The sequence below is a fragment of the Dromiciops gliroides genome, chromosome 3 (genome assembly GCF_019393635.1).
Source record: "Dromiciops gliroides isolate mDroGli1 chromosome 3, mDroGli1.pri, whole genome shotgun sequence".
NCBI classification, from domain to species: domain Eukaryota; kingdom Metazoa; phylum Chordata; class Mammalia; order Microbiotheria; family Microbiotheriidae; genus Dromiciops; species Dromiciops gliroides.
The window spans coordinates 41,172,495-41,196,620 of NC_057863.1; the positions used below are offsets into that span (position 1 = coordinate 41,172,495).

The window sequence follows — 24,126 nt, forward strand, 5'->3', positions numbered from 1 at the left end:
GACTTTGAGCTGGGAGGGATCCCAGAGATCATCTCGTCTAGGGATTCTTAGCCATTTTCATGTTATGACTGCCAGGTGGTGCAGTAGATAGAGCACTGGTCCAGTGGCATTGAAAGATCCGAGTTCAAATTTGGCCTCAGACACTTATTTGTCTGTGTGACCCTGGGTGAGTCATTTAGCTTTTATTTACCTTAGTTTCCTCAACTGCAAGATGAGAATAATAGAACATGTCTCTCAGGGTTGTGAGGATCAAAAAGTTTTGCAAACCTTGGAATGCGTTTATATATATAATGTATATATATATATATATATGATTAGTCTAGTTATATATATATATACACACACACACATATATATATCACATTCTCTATCTGTATAACACATTCTATCTCTCTCTCTCTCTCTCTCTCTATCTATCTATCCATCCATCCATCCATCTATCTATAACACATTCTAAGTTTTGCAAAACTATTTGATCCATATGCTATCTATATTTTATTATTATTATTATTATTATCATTATCGTTATCATTATCCCAGCCTGGTGAAGCCTATGGACCCCTTCTCAGAATAATGTTTTTACATGCATAAAATAAAATACATAAGATTACAAAGGAAACTAGTTATATTGAGTTTTCAAAATTAAAAAAAAGTTTCTGGACCCCAGGTTAAGAAACCAATCTATTTCAACATGCTTGTTTCAAATGTAAATCTAATTAAATTGGGGTTGAGAGGAAATATGGCATAATGGCTAAAGGTCCAGCTCTTAAATCAAGAAGTCCTGGGTTCAAGTCCTGTCTCAGGCACATTTTAGCTGTGTGACTGTGGGTGAGGTGATTTTATTTCTCAGTGCTGGCAGCAACTCTGTAAGATCATTGATAACAGATGACTTGCCTATTTCTATTGGTGGAAAGAGTGTTTACACTTGGGAATTCCCTGCACATGAAAATTTTTTTAAAAAGTCAGGTTTGCAAGGTGTCTGGGCTCTGCTTAATTAACCAATGGCTGTCCTTATTGTTGCTGTGTCAGGACTACCACCAGTTCCTCTCTAAGGCCTTTAAAACAGATGCTGATTATCTCATCTCTATTTTAAAACTTGACTCAACAGCTCTTGCCTTCAGGCAGCATTTTTGGCTGGTGTCTATCAGTCTTTTCCACCTAATCATTCTCCAGAGGACGTCCAGGAATGCCCTGCATTCTAAGTCATCTTTCCATGGAAAGAAAAAGCTCAGGACACTTACTTTTCAGAGGGAAGGAATTAGGAGCCATGGAGCCAGCCCTGGCCTTCTAGCAGAGTCTGTTAATAAGGAGAGAATCTTGCTGGAGGGGAGAGCAAGATTGGACTCTTAATTCTCTCCAATCTTCTGAAACTTGGGAGTCAGGAATCCCTTGTTTCATTCAGATCCAGCCTCAAAAACTTCCCTAGGGGTGTGATCCTCGGATAGTTTCTAACCTCTCCAAGCCTCAGTTCCCTTTTCTATAAAATGGGAATACTAATAGAACTTATCTCACAGGATTGTTGTGAGGCTTATATGAGGAAACAGATGTAAAATGCTTTTGCAAATTTCAAAGTGCTATAAAAGCATTAGTGATTATTTAAAAAAAAAATCATGCTTTCTTCTGTTTTCATTATCACATCCATTTCCCAATATATCTTCCTCCCTTTCCCTCCCAGAGGGCCAATAAAAGAGAAAAATAAAACTCCCTGACACATCAAAAAAGTCTGATTTATATGCATTGTTTCCACATCTATCATCCCCCCCCTCACCTTGGCAAAGAAGGGAGGGAGGTGTCTCCTCATATTTCCTTTCTGGAAACAAAGGCGGTCACTGTAATTTCCCAGCATTCAGATTTGACTGTTTTGTGGTTGTTCATGTTCTTTTCCATTCATGTTGTTGAGCTCATTGTGTATCTTGCTTTCCTGGTTCTACTTCCTTCCCTGTGCATCAGTTCATGGAAGTCTTCCTGTGCCTCTCAGCATTCATCAGTCTTTATAGTGCAGTAATATTTCATTAACATACCATGACTTGTTTAACCAACTTTTCATGCACGTGCATCTGATTTCATTTCTAGTTTCCTACTCACTTTTTACATTTCCCCCCTTTTTCACATGTTGTCTGTCTAGCGGCTGGAAGTGTGCCAAGTGTGACTTGCGGGAGAACCTCTGGCTGAATCTGACCGATGGTACCATCCTGTGTGGAAAGTGGTTCTTTGACAACATGGGGGGAAACGGGCATGCGCTGGACCACTACAAAGAAATGGGCTACCCTTTAGCAGTGAAGTTAGGAACCATCACCCCAGATGGGGCAGGTGAGTCTTTCAAGCTCTGGGATTTAAGGAATTGGGGGAAGGGGTGATGACAAAAAAGGCAAATTTTGTAATGACGTTTATAGACCTTCTGGCATTGTGCCGACACTGTTGGACTCTGAGTTCAGAAGTTCTTGGTTCAAATCTTGCCTCTGATCTTTAACCCAAGTGACCTCAGCCAGTGGTTTAAACTCTCAACATCCAAAAAACTCTCTAAGACTGTAATTTTTAGGCCTGTTGCTGATCTGGTGGAGGGAATTCGCTCACCTGAGAGTCCTTCCAGCAGTAAAATCATAGTTCTGTTTCAAAAGCCACAAAGATATATATGTATATGTCTAAGAAAAAGCATGGCATAATTGTCTTATCCTGGCCTTGCAACCTGTAAAGTTTGGGTTTAAATCCTGTCTCTGACCCATGCTGACTGTGTGACCCCGGGCAAGTCACTTCACCTCTGTTTGTCTCAATTTCTCATCTATAAAGTGGGAGTAAAAATAGCACTCACCTCTCAGAGTTGTGAGAATGAAATAAGGTAATAATTGTAAAGCCCTTAGTACAGTGTCTGACATATAGTAAGCACTATGTAAATGTTAACTATGATTATTTATCATTGCCATTATTGTTATTATTGTTGTTTAACCTCAGTGCCTCAGGGAACTTTGCAAGAATTTAAATTTATAGTATTTAAATTGTATTGAATCACCACTGCTATTTCTATATCCCAAAAACATAAAGGGAAAGGTCCTATTTGTATAATTTTTTTTTTGGTGAGGCAATTGGGGTTAAGTGACTTGCCCAGGGCCACACAGCTAGTAAGTGTCAAGTGTCTGAGGCCATATTTGAACTCTATCCACTGTGCCACCTAGCTGCCCCTGTTCAAAAATATTCATAGCAGCTCTCTTTGTGGTGGCTGAAAATTGGAAATTTTAGAGATGCCCATCACTTGAGGAATGGCCACACAAGCTGTGGTATATAATGGTAATAGAATATTATTGTGTTATAAGAAATGACAAGCAGGATGACTTCAGAAAAATAGGGAAGGACTTAGATGAACTGATGCAAAGTGAAATGAACAGAACCAGAACATTGTATACAATAACAGCAATATTGTTCGATGAAGAACTGTGAATGACAGCTATTCTTAGCAATACAGTGATCAAAGGAAATCCCAAAGGACTAATGATGAAGCATACAATCTGCCTCCAGAAAAAGAACTGATATTGCTTGAATACTGACAAAAGCATGCTATTTTTCACTTTCTTTCATTCATTATCTTTTATTTGAGTCTTTTTGTACAAAATTACTAATATGGAAATGTTTTACATAATTGCACATGTTTATACATGTTTATATCTGATTGCTTACCATGTCAGGGAGGTGATAGAGAGCGAAGGAGGCCAGAATAGAATTTGGAACTCAAAACTTAAAAAAAAAACTATTAAAAACTGTTTTAACATGTAATTGAGGGGCAGCTAGGTGGTGCAGTGGATAAAGCACTGGCCTTGGATTCAGGAGGACCTGAGTTCAACCAGCCTCAGACACTTAACTAGCTATGTGACCCTGGGCAAGTCACTTAACCCTCATTGCCCTGAAAAAACAAAAAAAAATACTATTGGGGGCAGCTAGGTGGCGCAGTGGATAGAGCACCGGCCCTGGAGTCAAGGAGTACCTGAGTTCAAATCCGGCCTCAGACACTTAACACTTACTAGCTGTGTAACCCTGGGCAAGTCACTTAACCCCAATTGCCTCACAAAAAAAAAAACAAAAAAAACCAAACAAAAACAAAAACAAAAAAACAACATGTAATTGGGGGAAAAAGAAAATATATTGAAAAAAGTGTATGAAGGGGAGGGGAGGGAGGAAAGGAGGGATAGAATTTGGAACCGAAAACTTTAAATAAAAATGTTTATTTAAAAAAAAATTGTATTGAATCCATCCAGGAGAGCTAAATGAGGCCCACAGTGGTAAGAGACAGGGTCATCGGGTGAGAGGCAGCTTGGTGGGCAAGAGAGAATGCTGCCTTTGGTGTTGGCAGATTGTGGTTCCAATTTCAGCCATACCTCTCATTACCCGTGTGACCTTGGGCAGATCATATAAGTTTTCTGGGCCTCAGTTTCCTTGTTTATAAAATGGGAGGGGGGATGACTAGATGGCCTCTGAGGTCTTTTCCTCCTTTAAGCCTACAATCCAACTGGGAATATTTCAGATAGAAGATTGTTGGAATTTCACTTGTTTTTTGAACTAACTTTGCACTTTCCAAGCTCTGGGCTGATTGTGGGGAATTGCAGTGAGGAGAGTTTAGTTCTCAAACTATTTAGCATACTGACATTTAAATCATTCAATAATTACATGCAGTTTAATGGTTTTAAAAAGCCAAGGTTCAAGAATATTAATTTATGCTTTGCAAAGAACAGGCATGTGATGTTGAGGGCAATGCCATCTCTATTTACTGTTATGTTTCTGGGACCTTTTGTTCCCTGAGAATTTTATTTTTTTGCAGGGAGGAATGAGGGTGATAGGAGAGGAAGAATTATTTTCACAATACTGTTTTAATTCAGCTTATATTTGGTTAGTGTTAGTTTTCTTTTTTTTTTTTTGACTAGATTATTTAATTGGTGTAAGGGACTCCTAGTCCCTTTCTGACGAATGCGGAATTTTTTTTTTCCATTTTAGGGCCTTTAGTAATTGAAAAATATATCAATTATTTTTAAAATCCTGAATTTAGGATGGTTAAATTAAAAAAAAATTTTGGATGAAGAGAACGATGGTATAAATATTTTATTCAATTGAGTTTAAAATTAAGACTGTAGATCAACAAACTAGCATAAATAGAGCATTGACATAATTGAGAAGAGTCTTAGCCATCCTTTGATGTTGTTTTGGGGACTTAACCTGTCATTTCATTGGCGGTGGTGTTGTGGTTCAGCCATTTTCAGTGGTATCCAACTCTCTGTGACCCCATTTGGAGTTTTCTTGGCAGAGATACTGAAGAAGTTTGCCATTTCCTTCTCCAGCTCATTTGATAGATGAGGAAACTGAGGCAAACAGGGTTAAGTGACTTGCCCAAGGTCATACAGGTAATGAATGTCTGAGGCTAGATTTGAACTCAGGAAGATGAGTCTCTGGGCTGACACTCTATCCACTTCACCATCTATCTGCCCCTTTCATTGGTATAGGGAACCTGAATGAGGAAATCTTTCTACCAGTATAGATCATCACCTCCCCAGCAGCTTATAGTCTTAGAGAGTCACCTGCAGCAAAAAAATGTTATGTGACTTACCTTCGGTCACACAGCCGATATATGTCAGAGCTAGGACTTGAACCAATCAATGTCTTTTTGGTTCCAAAGCAGACACTCCATTTGCTTTGTCTGCCTCACCATATTTGAAAAGTTGTTATATGTAAGAGGGCTTAGGTTTCTTTTGTTTGGTCCCCGAGGGCAAAAGTAGGAGCAGTAACTAGAAGTTCCAAAAATATCTATCTAAACTTTCTAACCTGGAGGGCTGTCTGAGAGGGGTCTGGACTGCCTTGGAGAGGCACAGGGTCCCCTTCCTCTGGGCCTCCTATTAGACACTGGATGACCACTTGTCTTTAGTCTTTAGTAGGGATTCCTTTCAGGTTTGGTTGGACAAGATGGTCACTGCCAAGGACCCTCAGAACTCTAAAATTCTGTGAAAAAATAACCCGCAAAGCTAGTAAGTGTCTCAGGCTGGATTTGAACTCAGGTCTTCCTGACTTCAGGCTGTGCACTCTATTCCCTGCACCACAGGAACCCATAGAGTTTAAGGGTCCTGCCAAAGGTCACACAGGTAGTAGTGCATAGCAGAGTCTGGATTTGTACCAGGATTCTCCCCTGCCCTTTTTTTTTTTTTTTGCAGGGCAATGAGGGTTAAGTGACTTGCCCAAGGTCACACAGCTAGTTAAGTGTCAAGTGTCTAAGGCTGGATTTGAACTCAGGTCCTCCTGAATCCAAGGCCAGTGCTCCATCCACTGCCCCACCCCTGTCCTTCTAATGTGAAAGAGAGACTGTCTTTAAAAATAAATCAAGAAAATGAATCATTGATCCTAATGCTTGTAAATTTCTTTTCCTCTTTGCAGACGTTTATTCCTTCCAAGAAGAGGAGTCTGTTTTAGATCCCCACTTAGCCAAGCACTTAGCACATTTTGGGATTGACATGCTTCAGATGCATTCGGTGAGAATGCCAACTTTTGTTTATACCTTAACTTCCAGTGCAGGGGGTGTGAAGGTAGTGGCATCAAAGTTGCTTGATCCAAGTTAAAGCCTCTTTTTCTTATGTGAATATTCATTATGACAAAATATGAAGTTCAATTTTTGTACTCAAATCTAATTATGTGGGGTCAACTCACCCATCAAACCAAAATTATTTTTTAAGTGCTTACTATAGGCTAGGCACTGGGAATGTAAGTACAAAGAATAGAAGAATCCCAGCCATCCTTGAGTTACCTTCTAATGGAAGAGACAACAAGGAGCTATATAAATATATACTGAATCATATAAAGAGAATAAATACAAATAATTACAAAGTCGTTAAATCCAAGGTAGCTGAAGGTTGGGAGAGGCAGTTAGCCATTGATAAAGGAGGAAGCCATTCAAGAAAAGCTTTTTGCAGAAGTTGGTGCTTAAAGCTGGATCTTGAAAGAAGGGGGACTCTAAGGTAGAATTGAGGAGGGAGTATTTCATAGGCTTGGGTGACTGGAATCTAACTTGTCATTGGATTTAAAGATTAGATTTTTTTTTTTGTAACAGGAATGGGAAATCAACATTGAGTTTTGGAGATGGCCTTTTTGATTCAGCAGGGTCGGCACATAGACTTTCCCCTTACTGTACTGAGAACCTCACTCCTTGAAGCATTAAATAAGAATGAGTAATAAGAAAATAAATAATAATAATAATGAGTAATAAGGTAATAAGAGAAGGTGACCTTTGAAATTGTCATCTATAACATACTCCAATCTCAAGAAAAGAATGAGTTTATTTCACTTAAAACAAAAAGTTAAAGTAAACAGAGATCATGGCTGGGTGGAGATAACAAGAACATGTGTTATTGTTAATGGAGAATCCTTGCCGTATTTTTGCTCTACAACTGCTCTGTCCACCTTAGACATGATTAAAAAAAAAAATTTATTTATTTTTTGGTGAGGCACTTGGGGTTAAGTGACTTGCCTAGGGTCACACAGCTAGTAAGTGTTAAGTGTCTGTGGCCGGATTTGAACTCAGGTCCTCCTGACTCCAGGGCTAGTGCTATATCCGCTGAGCCACCTAGCTGCCCCAGACATGATGTTTTGTAAATGTCGTGTTTTCCTTGTGTTCAGAGCTCATCTGAAGTATTGTATTAAATTCTGGGCTTTCCAATTTAGAAGGGCATTGATAAACTGGAGTGCATCCAGAGGACACCAACATGGTAAAGAGCCTTGTGTATGGCATATAAGGATTGCTTGAACTGAAGAAGTCATTTGGTCTAACCATCTCATTTAACTGATAAGGAAACCAAACCTCATACAGGCTAAGTGACTTCAGGCACGTGGTGAGCAGAAGAGTTGGTATTTGACCTCACGTCCTCTGATTCCACATCTGACACCCTTGGGATTATAGGAGGCATCTTGGTGACACAGTGGATCGAGTCTTGGAATTGTCAGTGGGTCACTTAATCTCCCTCAGCCTCAGTTTCTGCACCTGAAAATAGAAATAATCATAGCATCTCTTTCTGAGGATCGTGAAGATAGAATGAGACAATAATAGGTCAAGTTCTTTGCCAACCTCAAAGTGCTACCTCAGTGTGAGCTATTATTAGAAGATTACATTTGTTTTTTAGGCCTCTGTCCCCATTGGTTTGGCTATTTCCTCTTTCTTTATCCTCCTCCCTCCCCTCCCTCACCTCAAAGGGTAGAAAATTCCAGAAAACCTGAGTGACTAGTCCAGGTTACTATCAGCAATCAGTAATGATACCAAATTAATGAATGACATTTTAAATTGTCTTTCTTTATTGATTCGGCATCTAGACGGAGAATGGCACAAGGGACAATGATGTCAAACCCCGGATCAGTGAGTGGGAAGTCATTCAAGAGTCGGGGATGAAGCTGAAACCCATGTATGGCTCTGGGTACACTGGGATGAGGAACCTGGGAAACAGCTGCTATCTCAGCGCGGTCATGCAAGCCATCTTCAGCATCCCTGAATTTCAGAGAATGTAAGTTTTTGTGATTCCCAGCATCGAACCTTGTACCTGTGGTAGGACTCATGCTCTGTACTTCTCTCCAGTACCTGCTCCAACATGGCGGATGGCCCATGGCATATAGGGGCAGGGACTTTGGACCATTTCCTAGGTGGCGCAGTGGATAAAGCACCGGCCCTGGATTCAGGAGGACCTGAGTTCAAATCTGGCCTCAGACACTTGACACTTACTAGCTGTGTGACCCTGGGCAAGTCACTTAAGCCCCATTGCCCTCCAAAACAAAAACAAAAACAAAAACAAAAACAAAAAAATGATGTACACATGAAGTTCTTTCTTGACGGATGTTCTGAATGGAGAGCTCTAACTAGAGATGATTCTTGAAATTAATTTGAGAGTGGAGGGGAGGAGATTGGGTACAGTAACTGTGGTCTAACCATGAGTGGAATGATACCAGCAGTGAGAGAACCCTGCCTCCCCAAAGAAGTCCAGCTCTTTCCTCTGCCCTGAAGGGTTTTGGAAGAAAAGTATGACCTAGTAGAGAAGCACCAGACAATGGTACCTTGGGGGTGATGGATTGGGGGTAGTTGTGCCTTGTGGTATTATGATGTAGCAGAGGGCTATGAAGTAAGTTGTGAAGGAGCAATCAGAAATCATTTATTAAACACCTATTCTGTGCCAGGCACTATCCTAAGGTTAAGGCAGGGAATACAATGACAAAAGTGTAAACCCCATGCTCTCAATGGATATTGGTACCTGGGGCAAAGCCTTGTTCTCCCCAGGCTAGTTATATTTCTTATTAATTGAAGCCATTAGCCTGCTGGTTTCTATCTTTTCTCCATTCAGAGAGAATGAGGAACAAGGACTCTCCCCCCAGCCCCAAATTCATATGTACTTAGTTAAGAGTCATATGAAGGAGAAGTTTTTTCTTGTGTATTCTCTACACAGATGTGCTGCTTTTCTGGCTTTCTGGGGCTCTTCTCTAGTGCAAGCCAGGGAATCGCTGCCCTTGGAACTCAGCTGCCTGTAGGGGTTAGAAAACACTGTCTGTGATGTTCCAGAGGCAAAAGGTTTCCCTTGGGAAATGTTATGGCTTGGTACCACACAATTAGAATTGAAGCATTAGAAAGGACTTCAGAGGCATCTAGTCTGAAACATACCTGAAAGGAATCCTCCTTAAGTAGGTAAATATACTTATAAATCCCCACCTGTAAGGATATATACTTACAAATAGTCCAGTTTTGCTTGAGACTATCCATCTGTGTCTGTATGTCTGTCTCTCCCTTTCTTTCTCTCTTTCTCATGTATCTACCTACCTACCTACCTACCTATCTATCTATCTGTCTTTCTGTCTATCTATCTATCTATCCATCTCCTATATATAATATATTACATATAGATAGATGGATATCCTCAAGCAAGGCTGGACACACTCTATATGTATGTATGTACATTTGTACACATGTGAATATATATGTATATAGAGTGACAGTGAAATACATACATACATACATATATGTGTGTGTTTACACACACACACACACACACACACACACACACCTATTTTTACTGTCACTTTTGTAGAGCCGAGACTGCCACTGGGTTGTTTAGAGCTGTCTTTCAGAGCTGTTTCATTGTGGTTGTCACATGAATTAATTCTCTTGAAAGCTCATTGAGGGCAGGGGCCACTTAATTTTTGCCTTTGCCCCCACAGTGCCTAGTATAGTGCCTGACATATAGCAGGCACTTAATAAGCACTTGTTGATTAATTGGTCCTTCTTAGTTCATTCTTCATTTTTTCATACAAGTTTTCTCAGGTTTCAATGACTTGGGTTGTATGTTGCACAGGCAGGAGGGGATAGAGGCTCTCCAGGGCATGGATGACCTTCCAAAGCCCCTTTCACCTCTCACCTTTTGCCTTTCATCTTCACTTTTCACTTTGGTGAGTCTACTGTGTGACTCAGGTTTGAGGACCTGAAACTAACTCTAGAGAAAGTCCTCTTAGGGGCTAAGGCTTAATTATTTAATTTAATTTAATTTCATTTCATACAGAACTAAATGAGAGAGTTGAAATAGAAGACCTCTGTATTCCTTCCCAGTTCTAAATCTTTGATCCTATGAAATCAGGTTCTTTTGTTGGTAAATAGAATAATTTTTAAAATTTCAAAACCACACAATTTTAAAGTCTTTTCACACCCAGAAAGGCTGAAGAAGAATTTAATAACTGACACCTTTTGCAATTTTTTTCTTAAGTGCAATTTTTATTCCCTTCCCAAAGTTTTGCATTCTTTTATTCTTAGTCACACTTTGTGTGTGAATTTAGGCCCAAATCGGTTGCTCACAGAAGGCTCTTAAGATCACAGAGTAGAGTGGGAAGGGCCTTGGCTCTGGAGTCAGAAGAGCTGGATTCAAATCCTACTGCTGATACTTACCGCTTGTATGACCATAGCCATGTGTCTTAATCTCCCTGGGTCTCAGTTTCCTTGTATGTATGTAAAATGAGGGGGATGGACTCACTGCCCACTAGAATCCTTTCTAACTTCTGATCTACAGTTCCATGAACACTGAATAGCTAAAACAAAAGATGCCTTACTCTTCTGACTCCTACTCCGCCATCTTTTCTCCTATTGGATAGGTATCTCCCAATGCTATCCAGCTTCCCTCCTTCCCCATCTGCCCCCTAGAAATGCCAACAGAGCAGGGTCTGTATGGCCCAAGAGCTGCAGCTGCATCCTCTAAGTAGAAAGAATGAGTCATAGTGGGATTAGGTATCACAGGCAAAGCCCAGAATGGCAACCTGATTCCTTGATGCCCTGCTCGCCTCCTGACCCAATCTCTGTTTTTTAATTTCTGATGGGAATCAAATCTGAAGACACAGCCTTCCAAGGGAGCAGCATCAGAGGTGGCTGGTGAAGAGGCAAAACTGATTCTCCCCCCTTGATTAAAATCACGAAAATAACATTTAACGTTTGCAGAGTGCTCGGTACCTTTCTTCTCATCTGATCCCCACAGTGACCCTGTGAGTGAGATAGATGCTATTATTACCCCCATTTTACACAGGAATAACTTCAGGCAGACAGAAGTTCAGTGACTTGCCCCAGGTCACATAGCTAGTAAGCGTCTGAGTCAGGATTTGAATTATGTTCTTCTTCTTCTTTTTTTTTTTTATTGAGGCAATTGGGGTTAAGTGACTTGCCCAGGGTCACACAGCTAGTAAGTGCTAAGTGTCTGAGGCCAGATTTGAACTCAGGTACTCCTGACTCCAGGGCCGGTGCTCTATCCACTGCACCACCTAGCTGCCCCGAATTACGTTCTTCTTGACTTCAAGTTCATCACCCTATCCACTTCACCACCTCGCTACCTATAGCTAGAAATTATATAATACTTAGGGGGTTGGAGATAGGGACTAAACCTGTGATTTAAATTAGCATAGATGAGGTCAGGATGAAATTTCCTTTGCCAATGTAGGCCAGCATCTTCTCAGCAACTTTAAAGCCAGATCTCAAAAGTATTTTCTATGTGCAAAAAACCCTTTAAAATTATTTGGCCAAAATTTCTAAATTTTATTTTGATTGCTGGAAAAGCACCTATATACATCTGTAAAATGGAGGTAATTCCAGCCATGAAAGGCTACACAGTACAGGTGATAGACACCCAGACAACTGGGTTATTAGTCCTGCCCCTGCCCTACACATAACTGTGTGTCCCTGGGCAAGTCATTTGACCTCTCAGCACCCTGGACAGGCCACAGCCCTTTGAACATTTCCGATTTGCCTTGGCCAAGTAGTTCCCTATGGCATGTCCAAGCCATACTCCTATTATCTATGTTACTATTACAGGTCTGATCCCCCCAAAATGGCACCTACTTCACAGAATTGTTATGAGGATAAGATGAGAAAATGTCTCTAAAATGCTTTGTAAACCTTGAACTACTACATAGATGATCCAGGCTCTGAAAGAGATGCTCTAGTTCACCCTGATCACTTGGCATTTGAGGATACTGAGGCCCAGGGAGGCCAAGAACTTTCCCAGAGTCAGAGGGAGTAACAAGCAACAGAAGTATAAGAGTTAGCTATTTTTAGTATTTATTATTTACTTGGGTGTCCTGTCTGAGAGCTATGTGCTGCTGAATTCAGAATCTGGATCTCTCTTGACTCTAAATCTAGTGTCCTTTCAACCCCACCGAGAGATTTCTCCTAGGTCTTTCATGCACAGGTTATAAAAAAGGTTTAGACAGCAGAGAATGGTGCAGATGTAATACACAAAGAACAGAATTATTGGGAGAAGTAGCAAGAACATTTACAAAGAGTGGATGACAAGAGGAAGCCAACATTAGCTCCTTCATGGATATAGAAACTAATTGTCCAAGAGGATTCTGTGGTGTTTCAGGACAAGGTGGAAAGAGCAAAATGATTTGGAGATGACGGGAACAATACCTGAGTCAGAATTTGTTGGTCAGGGTGTTTGTGGGAGTGGTGATATAAATATTTACTGAAGACTGGAGTGTTGTCCTAGCATTTGGCTGCTATTGCAGGGCGGCCCAGGGTGGAAAAAACTTTCCATCTGCCCTAGGATTAGGTTTGACAACAGAGCCAGCCATAAGTATCATGGTGACCCAACTAGGGAAGTATCTCAGAGGTCTTAGTGAGACTGTGTTCCCTTTATTTTGGTTTCCTTTTCCCTCTGCCCCTACATTTTGTGCTGTTCTCCTCTCATTTCTAGGTATGTGGGAAACTTGGCAAGAATATTTGACTACTCTCCTCTAGACCCAACACAGGATTTCAACACACAGATGTAAGTGCCAGGTCTCCATTGGGGAGGGTAGAAAAGCGTGAAGTAGAATTGGAAAAATTCCCAAGCAATCAGAAGTAAATGACTGAAATAAACTTTTGTCATGGCCCTTGATACCTACCCAATGGGATGGCCTTTTTCTGGGCTGAAATGTCCAAAGTTGTGGTAATGTGGGGAGAGGATAACAATCTGGCGGTTCATTGTTTTGTTTGTTTCTCTGCTTTCCTCCAGGGCTAAGTTAGGACATGGCCTTCTCTCGGGCCAATATTCCAAACCTCCCATGAAATCTGAGCTCATTGAACAGGTGATGAAAGAAGAACATAAGGTAAGTCCATGCGCAGGCACTAACAGCTCTTGTCTGTAGGTACAGGATACCCAGAAGTCTGGGAACAAACATGGGAGGTCCCCAGGCCTCTTAACAAAGTTTAAAGCCAAAGCTTTCATTCTAGGAGCTGACATTTTTGTTGACGTGTTTCAGAAATTAGCATCAAGGTTTTTATTTGCAGAGTTGTTTTCTCCACGGACCTTTCCATTTGTTGTAGTTTAGTTGTTTCAGTTGTGTTTGACTCTTTGCGACCCCCTTGGGGGTTTTCTTGGCAGAGATACTGGAGTGGTTTGCCATTGTCTTCTCCAGCTCATTTTATGGATGAGGAAACTGAGGCAAATTGGGGTTAAGTGATTTGCCCAGGGTTACATAGCTAGTAAGTGTCTGAAGCTAGATTTGAACTTGGGTCTTCCTGACTCTAGGCCTGATGCTCTATCTATCGCACCACCTACCTGACCTTTACATGGATCTTTATATGGGCTAGGTTTATTAGAATAATTCAAAATGTCCTTTTCTATAAAAATACTTACACTATGAAAATATTCACAGTTTGGGCAGCATGGGTCCTCCTTCGGCCAACCAAGATGGCCACCCATCTATAACAATAGAGTAGAAGAACTAGGGAGTCGAGTGAGGCCCAGAGTGGTTAAGTTTTTTGATCAGGATCACACAGCTGGTAATGCAGTCAGGGAAGGTCCCATGTGTGAGAGAACACATGAGCTTAGTTTTGAAGAAACCAGGGATTTTTCAAGTCTGGAGTGAGAAAGATTAAAGCATGTTTTGAGATGACTATCGCAATTCCCACTCTCACTGATGATTCAGGTCTTTTGAACATGTCTACTATATCCCCTCAGGGCTCTAGAGGTAGTTTTGAAGGGGTTTAAGTTGTCTTTTCTTTTTTTTTTTTTTAAGAAATGCATTTTCATTAATATCTTTTGTTTTTACATAAGAATTTCTCCCAGTATTACTCCTCTTCCTTCTTCCAGAGAGCCATACCGTATAACAAGACAATGTGTTTTGTTTTTGTTTTTATTTATTTATTTTTTTTTTTTGCGGGGCAATGAGGGTTAAATGTCTTGCCCAGAGTCACACAGCTAGTAAGTGTCAGGGATTTGAACTCAGGTCCTCCTGAATACAGGGCCAGTGCTTTATCCACTGTGCCATCTAGCTGCCCCAAGACAATGTTTTTAAAGAAAAAAAAGAGAAAAAGAGAAAAGAAAGAAACCCAGTAGAATGAGTTGATATATTGAGAAAGTCTTTTTTTTTTTTTTTTTTTTTGGTGGGGCAATGGGGCTGAGTGACTTGCCCAGGGTCACACAGCTAGTAAGTGTCCAGTGTCTGAGGCCAGATTTGAACTTAGGTCCTCCTGACTCCAGGGCCGGTGCTCCATCAACTGCGCCACCTAGCTGCCCCTTGAGAAAGTCTTAAAAATAAATACAGTATTTCACTCTTTCCTCTTTTGCAGAGGAGTGGGGGCTGGAGTGTTTTCTATCTCTTCTCTGGGGCTGTGCTTGCTCTTTGTAAAGCAACATTAATTTTTGTTTTGTTGCTATTCTTATCTTTTTTTCTTTTTCTTTTTTTTTTGTGTGCAGGGCAATGGGGGTTAAGTGACTTGCCCAGGGTCACACAGCTAGTGTCAATTGTCTGAGGTCAGATTTGGACTCAGGTTCTCCTGAATCCAGGGCTGCTGCTCTATCCACTGTGCCACCTAGCTGCCCCTGTTGCTATTCTTATCATTTACATTATTGTCATCATTGTGCATATTATTTTGTTCATCTTACTTCACTCTGCATCAGTTCATGTAATTCTTTTTGTGATTCTCTGTGTTTATCATTAACATTGTTTTTTAGAGCACAGTAATAATCCATTACATTCACAAACCATAATTTATTTAGCCATTAGGCAGTCAGTGGGTATCTATGTTGTTTCCAATTTTTTCCCCTCTCAAAAAGTGCTACTATAAATATTTTGTTGAATGTGGGGCATTTCTTCTTATCAATGACCTCCTTGGAGTATTTTCCTAGTAGTGAATTCCATGGGTCAAAGGATATGGACATTTTAATCACTTTATTTGTATAATTCCAAATTAATTTTCAGAATAGTTTTACTGATTCACAACTCCACCAGTAAAAATTCATGTGCTTGTCTTCCCACGAGTGAGTCTGTTTTTCTAATGCTATGTGACTCACGAGCCCCTACCAGTGTGCTTTCTGCCATGTTTATCAGTTGAGAATCATCTAGTGAGTTTACGTAATGTAATTATGACTTTTGACATGTAATTTTTAGAAAGGGGGATTATAGTAAGAACAGTTAGTACAAAACATTCCTCCCCCTGTACCCCCAAGGCTGTTCTAATTTTGGACTCAAGTCTCCTTTGTCTCTGTCTCTCAGTCTATGTCTTTCTCTCACCTCTCTCCTTCTGTACCTCTCCCTCTCTCTCTGTGTCTCTCCTATCTCTTTCCTTCTCTTTCTCTCTATCTATGTCTCTCTCCTGCCTCCCTTCTTCTCTGCCTCTGTTTTTCTCCCTATTTCACCCTCATTTTTTATTTCCCCTCTCCCACCCCATTCCTAAGAGATTTCTCTTTAATGGTGTCTCTTTCTTCTCCTACCTATAGACACTTGCTCAATCCCATATGTCTCTGTTTCCTGGACAGGTGTTGGGTTTTTTTTTTTTTAGTGAGGCAATGGGGGTTAAGTGACTTGCCCAGGGTCACACAGCTAGTAAGTATTAAGTGTCTGAGGCTGGATTTGAACTCAGGTACTTTTGACTCCAGGGCCAGTGCTCTATCCACTGCGCCACCTAGTTGCCCCCCTGGACAGGTATTTTGAACCGACTTCTAAGTCATGACTAATTTTCTTTAGTCTGTCCAGACACCCTTCCTGAATGATGTCACATACAGTTCCTTAATTAGTTGGAATGCCTTTGATTGATTTGATTCAATTGACATAAATCTCCACCATGTCAAACTTCCACCTTGTCAAAGTCACTTTAATTACCCTGGGGAAATTTGAATGATGTGCTCAGTCAACCCTTCATCATGACATGGTGCAGGGACAGCCTATGCAAAGGACTGGAGATAAGAGAAGGAATGTTCTGCACCCTTGAGAAACAGCAAACAGGCCGTTGGAATGTAGATCATGGAAGTAGGAATAATTTATAATAAGCCTAGAGGGGTAGGTTGGAGCCAGATCTTGAAGGGTTTAAAAGGCCAAACAGATGAGCCAAACATGAAGGCTCATGCTTTAGGAATATCACTTGGATTGGAGAAGGAAAAGACTAGATAATGGGGGTCTTTGCAGGTATCAGGGGTATGCATGATGAAAATATGAGAAGGGAGTAGGCAGGTCTTCATAGAGGGGTTTGCCTTGGAAAGAAGGGCCACCTCCTCATGAAGGTCCAGGATGAAGGAGGAGATAGTTAGGGAAGATGTCTCAGTGATGTGGGATGAAGAGGAGAGAAGGGGAAGCTCTCATCAATTGTTTTCAAAATATCAGGGGAACCAAAGGGCAAAGATAGTGTGGTGGGCTGCAAGCTTCAGCACATTTACAATGGTGGCTTTCTTTGGTTCTGTGCCTCAGTTTCCTCAATTAAAATGAGGGATTTGCACTATTGATTAGAGAAATGAAAATTAAAACAACTCTGAGGTACCACCTCACACCTATCAGATTGGCTAATATGTCAAAAAAGGAAAATAATAAATGTTGGAGAAGCTGTGGAAAAATTGGAACACTAATGCATTGTTGGTGGAGTTGTGAACTGATCCAACCATTCTGGAGAGCAATTTGGAACTATGCCCAAAGGACTATGGGACTGTTCATACCCTTTGACCCAGTGGTACCACTGCTAGGTCTGTATCCCAAAGAAATCATAGAAGAGGGGAAAAGACCCACATGTGCAAAAACATTTATAGCAGCTCTTTTTGTCATGGCAAAGAATTGGAAATCAAGGGAATGCCCATCAATTGGGGAATGGCAAATCAAGTTGTGGTATATGAATGTAATGGAATACTATTGTGTTGAAAGAAACGATGAGCAGGAGGAATTCAGAGAAACCTGGAAGGACTTACATGAACTGATGCTGACTGAGAGGAGCAGAACTAGGAGAACATTGTACACAGTAACAGCAACATTGTGTGATGAACAATGGTGATAGACTTGGCTGTTCTCAGCAGTGCAATGATCCAAAACAATTTCAAAGAACTCATGATAGAAAATGTTCTCAACATCCAGATAAAAAGAACTGTGGATTATGAATGCAGATTGAACCAGACTGTTTCTACTTTTGAGTTGTTTTTCCCTTCTTTTTTGAGGTTTTTCCCTTGTGCTCTGATTCTTCTTTCACAAGATGACTAATGCAGAAATATATTCAATGTGATTGTACATATATAACCTATATCAGACTGCTTTCCATCTCGGGGAGGAGGGAGGGAAGGAAGGGTGGGAGAAAAATTTGGAACTAAAAATCCTATGAAAACAAATGTTGAAAACTAACCTTACATGTAACTGGAAAATAATAAAATTATATATATATGTATATATGTATATGTGTGTGTATATATGTATATATGTATATGTGTGTGTATGTATATATATAAAATGAGGGATTTGGACTTGATGACCTCTAAGGTCACTTGTAGCTCTAAATTTATGGTCCTATAACTCTGTGAGAAGAGGCATAAAAGCCATCAATATGGAGATGTTGGGTCTGTAAAAGAGGAAAGGAGTCATGTAGTTGGCATATGGGGTATCATGCTGGATAGTCTGAGTACTGCACTGGCATCCAAGAAATATTAAATGACCTAGCAGAGGACCCTGTTGCATTTGGGATATACTTGATAGCTGAAGTATGGAAGCCTATTGACAGACATTTGTATAGGAAGAGACAACTTTGCATTGGGAATAAGAGGTGGGTTGTAATCTGGGGCAGGGGAGCCAACCTCATTGAGATCCCAGATCTCTTCAAATAGCCAAGTATTTACTGTTTGCCCTCTGATGTTCGCCTCAGACCTGGCTTCTGGGTCAGGATGATTTAGAGGAAACAGATCTATATAAGTATTTTGGCTTATTTGGCTTTTTGTTTGTTTGTTTGTTTTTTGTGGGGCAATGGGGGTTAAGTGACTTGCCCAGGGTAACACAACTAGTAAGTGTCAAGTGTCTGAGGCCGGATTTGAACTCAGGTACTCCTGAATCCAGGGCTGGTTCTTTATCCGCTGTGCCACCTAGCCGCCTCCTTATTTGGCTTTGTTGTAGCAGCTGGGATTGGCGAGAGAATGAGTTGAAAGTGTAAATCACTACTCACTTCTCCCAGGAACATAGGACTTTGCATTTGGTCGGGCATCTCCTTTGATCTCTGTACCCCCATAACTCTCTTGGGCATTGTTGCTTCCTTACTCCTCCATAGGGGTTATTTTAGCAAAGGTCCAGGTATCTGATCTCTCATCTATTAACTCTTATTATAATGTAACTGACCCCCATGACATGTACACTGTCTGAGCCCCATGGAGGAAATTCCCTCTCTTTCTGGTAACAGTTTTCACCAAATTGTGTCTCAGCCCACTACATGGCATCTGTGACCCTGACCTTCATGGTGGCATGGCCTCCCTAGGGCCTCCTGGGTGAGAGCTTCCTTTTGGCTGATACCCAGTGAGTCTGGTCTGAGATTTCACTTTCGGCACACTAGTTGTCTGCACCTGTGTTGATGGAGATACATAAAATCCTTGCAAATAATGATGCTCTACCATCCTAAACAGAATGTAGGGCTGGCAAGGTTAATTTCCGCAGACTTTAGAGGCCCGAGTTTGGACCTGGGCCAACTGCTGCCAAAGCATTCTCCTTTCACTCCCTCACCCTTTAGCCTTTAAAAATATTTCTAGCTCCCAGCTTCTGTTACTTCTTTTGGAATTTTCCTTTAACTCTTTGATTACTGCAACATAAACCATGAAAGAAGCAGGCACCTCACTCAGCTGGGTTCAAAACAGAACTCATTCTCTTTTCTCCTAAATCTCCTTGCTTCTGAACTTCCTATTACTCTGGAAGGCACCACCATTGTCCCAGGCACTCAGACCTCATCTTCTCTTTTGTGCTGACCCCACACATCTGGTTGTTTCTGCCTTTACAATGTCTCTCATGTGCTCCCTATCTCCATTCACATAGCAGCCCCCTAGTTCATGCCCTCGTCACCTCTTGCCTGGACTGTAGTTTTTAATGAGTCCCTAGCTATACACAGAGGTGGTCATGCCCTTGACTTGGCTGTCCATCACCCATAGCTATTCCTCTTCCTCATTCATGAACTCGAAAATTCCTGTATTTAATAAAAATAATAATAGATCTTATATGTTATAGTATACATTATGTATTATAATAACACTTATCTATGTATATACACATACACACATACATACATACACATGTGTGTATGTATGTATGTATGCATGTGTATATATATAATATAGTGTTGACTATGTGCCAGGCACTGTGCTAAACCCTTTACAACTATTATCTCATTTGAACCTCATAACAACCCTGGGAGGTAAGTGCTATTATTATCCCCTTTTTACACATGAGGAACCTGAGGCCAACAGCAGTTAAATGACTTGCCCAGGGTAATACAGCTATTAAGTGTCTGAGGTTGGATTTGAATTCAGATCTTCTCGACTATACTGCCTAACTGCCCCATGATTAATCCTAACCTTTTATCATTCCTTCTTTGCTTCTGCTTATGACCCCTAACCTTGTTCTTTATCTTTACCATGACCTCCATTCCTTCTACACCTCTGTTCTTTCTTAGACTATCTCCATTGTGCTGATTATTTCCCCTTCCTTCTCTCAATCTCATGATAAACCAACTGAACTGTATATTACCCTCTACTCGGGAATTGCCCGCCCGCTTTGTCCTGTTGTTCACAACTTCCCAAACCCCAGTGCTGAATAAGTCTCCCCTTCTGCCTTTTTCCTCTTCATGTGCTGCTGAATGGGGCTGGTGGAAATTAAGACACTGGGCTGATGGGGCCCACTACAAATTGGTATCTCATCTCAAGTGAGTCCTCCTTGGAGCAAGGCAAACATTCCTTTCCTCTTTCCATTCCTTTCCAGTCATCATAAGTTCTTCCTAGAGGTTTCCCCTAATGAGACACATTCTCTTTTGGGTATGTTTGTAGTCTGGGGGCAAGATTTATGTGAGAGTCCAAGATGGGGATTGGGGGGGGGTCCCAGTGACCTCTGATATTTCCTCTGCTTCTAAATCTATGTTCATGTATGGTCAGTTTGCCTTATTGGAAGACATGCCAATGCAATCACAACCCTCCAGGGTATTTGTCTTGGAAATGCTTTTTTTTTTTTTGTAGAATATACCTGCATGTTAAGCACCATATCCATAAGTTCAGGCTTGATTTTACTTTAAAATTAGGGCTGAGTATGGAGTCCAAGATGTTTTTCAAGTTTGTTGGTGATTCAGATTGATCATAAACTATTCATGACTTTTTCTTAGTTGAGCTCTTTTAGGTGAAATAGCACCTGTACAAACATGTCTCTATGTGTGTATATGAAAGACAGAGTGTTGTAATAGATAAGGGAGGTGGTCTCAAAGTTGGGAAGAACATACCTGGGTGATCCCGGGCAGGTCCCTTGACTTTTTTTTTTGATAGGGCAATAAGGGTTAAGTGACTTGCCTAAGGTCACACAGCTAGTAAGTGTCAAGTTTCTGAGGCTGGATTTGAACTCAGGTCCTCTTGAATTCAGGGCTGGTGCTTTATCCACTGTGCCCCACCTAGCTGCCCCCGGGGTCCCTGGACTTCTGAGTAGCTTCAGGTGGCTCCTGAAGCCTGTGAGCTATTGGGAGACGGAGTCTTCTTACTGGGAGCTCAGGTCATTGCCCTTCCTCCCTTGAGTCTCTCCTTGTTGTGGTCCATCTGCATGTGCCTCTCAGAGTGTCTTCCCCTGGTCAGTGAGCTTATGTGGCTCCCTATTATCCCTGGACTCAACTACAGGTGACTAAAGGTGATGAAGATTTCCAAGTCATTAAAGATGCCCAGATACGAGTCCTTCACGATTTGTCCCCTTTCTATCTCGCCTGTGTTCTAGGGCACTTGGTACAGAGGACAGAGCACAGGACATGGAGTCAGGAAGACCTGAGTGTGAATTCTGCCTCAAACACTTACTTTACTAGATTTATCAGTTGGGTGACTTCCATAGCTTTTCTGTGCCTTGGTTTCCTGATCTGTAAAATGGGGGTGATAATAGCGATTGTCTCAAAATGACAGCAGTTGTTATTGTTATTTTTTACTCTGCTCCACACTCTAGATACAGCTACACTTACTTTCTTGGGGTTCCTCAACACTCTGTGCCTTTCCAACTGTCCTTACCTGGGATGTCATGTCCCAGCTCCTCTGCCTCTCAGTATCTCCAGCTTCCTTCCAGACTCAACTCCAATGCCACCTGCTGTAGGAGACCTTTCCCAGTGCCCCTCACTTCTAATACCTTCCCCTCTCAGATTAGCTTCAATCTGGCACAGCAGATAGAGTGCTTGGGAGTCAGGAGGATCTGAGTTCAAACCCTGCTTCAGACACTTACTAGCTATACGATCCTGGGCAAGCCATTGAACCTTGTCTGCCTCAGTTTCCTCATCTGTAAAATGAGCTGGAGAAGGAAATGGCAAACCACTCCAGGATCTCTGCCAAGAAAATCCCAAATGGGGTCATGAAGAGTAAGATATGACCGAACAACAATGTACCTGTGTGTATGTATCTATGTGATATTAATCTTATATGTAATTATGTATAGATGTATACATGTAATACATATGTATGATTATGTAAATATGTATTGTAAATTGTTATTTACACGTTGTCTTCCCCATTAAATTGTAAGCTCCTTGAGGGCAAGGATTGTCTTTTGCCTCTTTTTGTATCCCCAGCACTTAGCACAATGCCTGGCACCTATTAGGTGCTTAATAAATATTTATCAATTAATTGATTGATGCACCCTCATTAGAATGTGAGCTCTTTGGGGACAGCTAGGTGGTGCAGTGGATAAAGCACTGGCCCTGGATTCAGGAGAATCTGAGTTCAAATCTGGCCTCAGACACCTGACACTTACTAGCTGTGTGACCCTGGGCAAGTCACTTAACCCTCATTGCCCTGCAAAAAAAAATGTTAGCTCTTTGAGGACGAGGACTATTGTTGCCTTTATTTGTATCCTTATTGCTTAGCACAGTGCCTGACACATAGTAGCCTCTTAGTCAATACAAGTTGCTTTACCTCAGACCTTTATCTAGCACATAGTCAGTGCTTAGTGAATGCTTGTTAACTGACTGGCAAACTCATCTTTACCTTTGAATCCTCAGTGCCTGGGGGTAGTGCCTGGCACAGAGCCAGCACTTTATAATGCTTGTTGATTGACTGACTGTGATGGTGGGGAAGTACCTATGCCAGCTTTATCTTGGATCTTTAAAAGTATTGAGGTGTGATTGCATGCGTGTATTTCAATTTCATTCAACCAACATTTATCAAAGTGCACACTGTAACACTTATTAAAGTGCATACCATGTTCCAGGCATACCAAATGGTGTTGCAAAAGTTTAGCACCAAAGAAAGAAAAGAAAGTGTGGTCTGATGTCAGGGACTAGATCCAGGAACTCTTGATTTTTATTGTTATTCTGAATCTGTTTTGCCCCAGGAAGGTCTCAAACAATTCCCTTCTTTGTAGTCTATTGTCTTCTCAAAGACTGTAATGAGAACTCTCATCTTTTAAAGTAAACGAGGGAATGTTTGTTAGCTATGAAAATGAAACTGATATGCCTTTCTAGTGGAAGGGTCTTCTAGTGGGGCTCTTCTGTCTTGTGCATTGGTTACTTTCTGTGATGTGGTGTTGACATGGCAGAAAGGTAGATAACAGCCTATTTTTGACAGACAGATGGGACTCAAAGCACCAGTAAAGGAAAGCAAGAAATTCAGAAGAAGGAGAGTGAAGCAACGAGAGGGAAAAGGTGAAGAGAGAGAGGAGAGATGAGAAGGGAAGGGAACAAACATTTATTAAGTGCCTACTTTGTGAAAGTGGATCAGAGGATAGATTTGGAACTGAGAGGCCATTGAGTCTCTGATTTTACAGATGAAGAAACTGAGGCACAGAGAGGTTACATGACTTAGGCAGGATTTAAACCCAGATTTATCCAAGTCTACTGCTCTATCTGTTACACCATGTAATGGTCCCCTTGTGTTTCACATCCTATATATATGCTGGAGAGAGAGATTAAGGGTGCCAAGAGGAAATTTACAAAACTGCCCAGCAACATGAAAATGTTAGCTTGCCCACCTCTGTCTTGGAAATCAGATTCTCTCCCAAGTGCATTCTTGACATTAGCATCAGTCTAGAACAGATCAAGGAAGAATATGTATTTGTTAGATAACATTGATGGGCATGCTTCAATGTCACCTTCCCAATAACTGTTTTTAGTGCCTAGCTCTAGAAACGCAGAGACTTTCATTCCTTTTAGCTGAATTTAATCTGTAATGTAGCAAA

At 41.1% G+C, this 24,126-nt stretch overlaps 1 protein-coding gene across 3 annotated transcripts in view; it reads left to right on the forward strand.

The window, feature by feature from the left end:
- USP13 (ubiquitin specific peptidase 13) overlaps positions 1-24,126 on the forward strand; it is a 133,830-nt gene that overhangs the window by 68,999 nt on the left and 40,705 nt on the right. For all 3 annotated transcript variants that reach the window (XM_043990775.1, XM_043990774.1, XM_043990776.1), the window contains 5 exons: positions 2,126-2,310; positions 6,403-6,497; positions 8,326-8,513; positions 13,218-13,289; positions 13,518-13,611. In XM_043990775.1, coding sequence (XP_043846710.1) covers positions 2,126-2,310; positions 6,403-6,497; positions 8,326-8,513; positions 13,218-13,289; positions 13,518-13,611 — 634 coding nt within the window. The remainder of the gene's footprint in view (positions 1-2,125; positions 2,311-6,402; positions 6,498-8,325; positions 8,514-13,217; positions 13,290-13,517; positions 13,612-24,126) is intronic.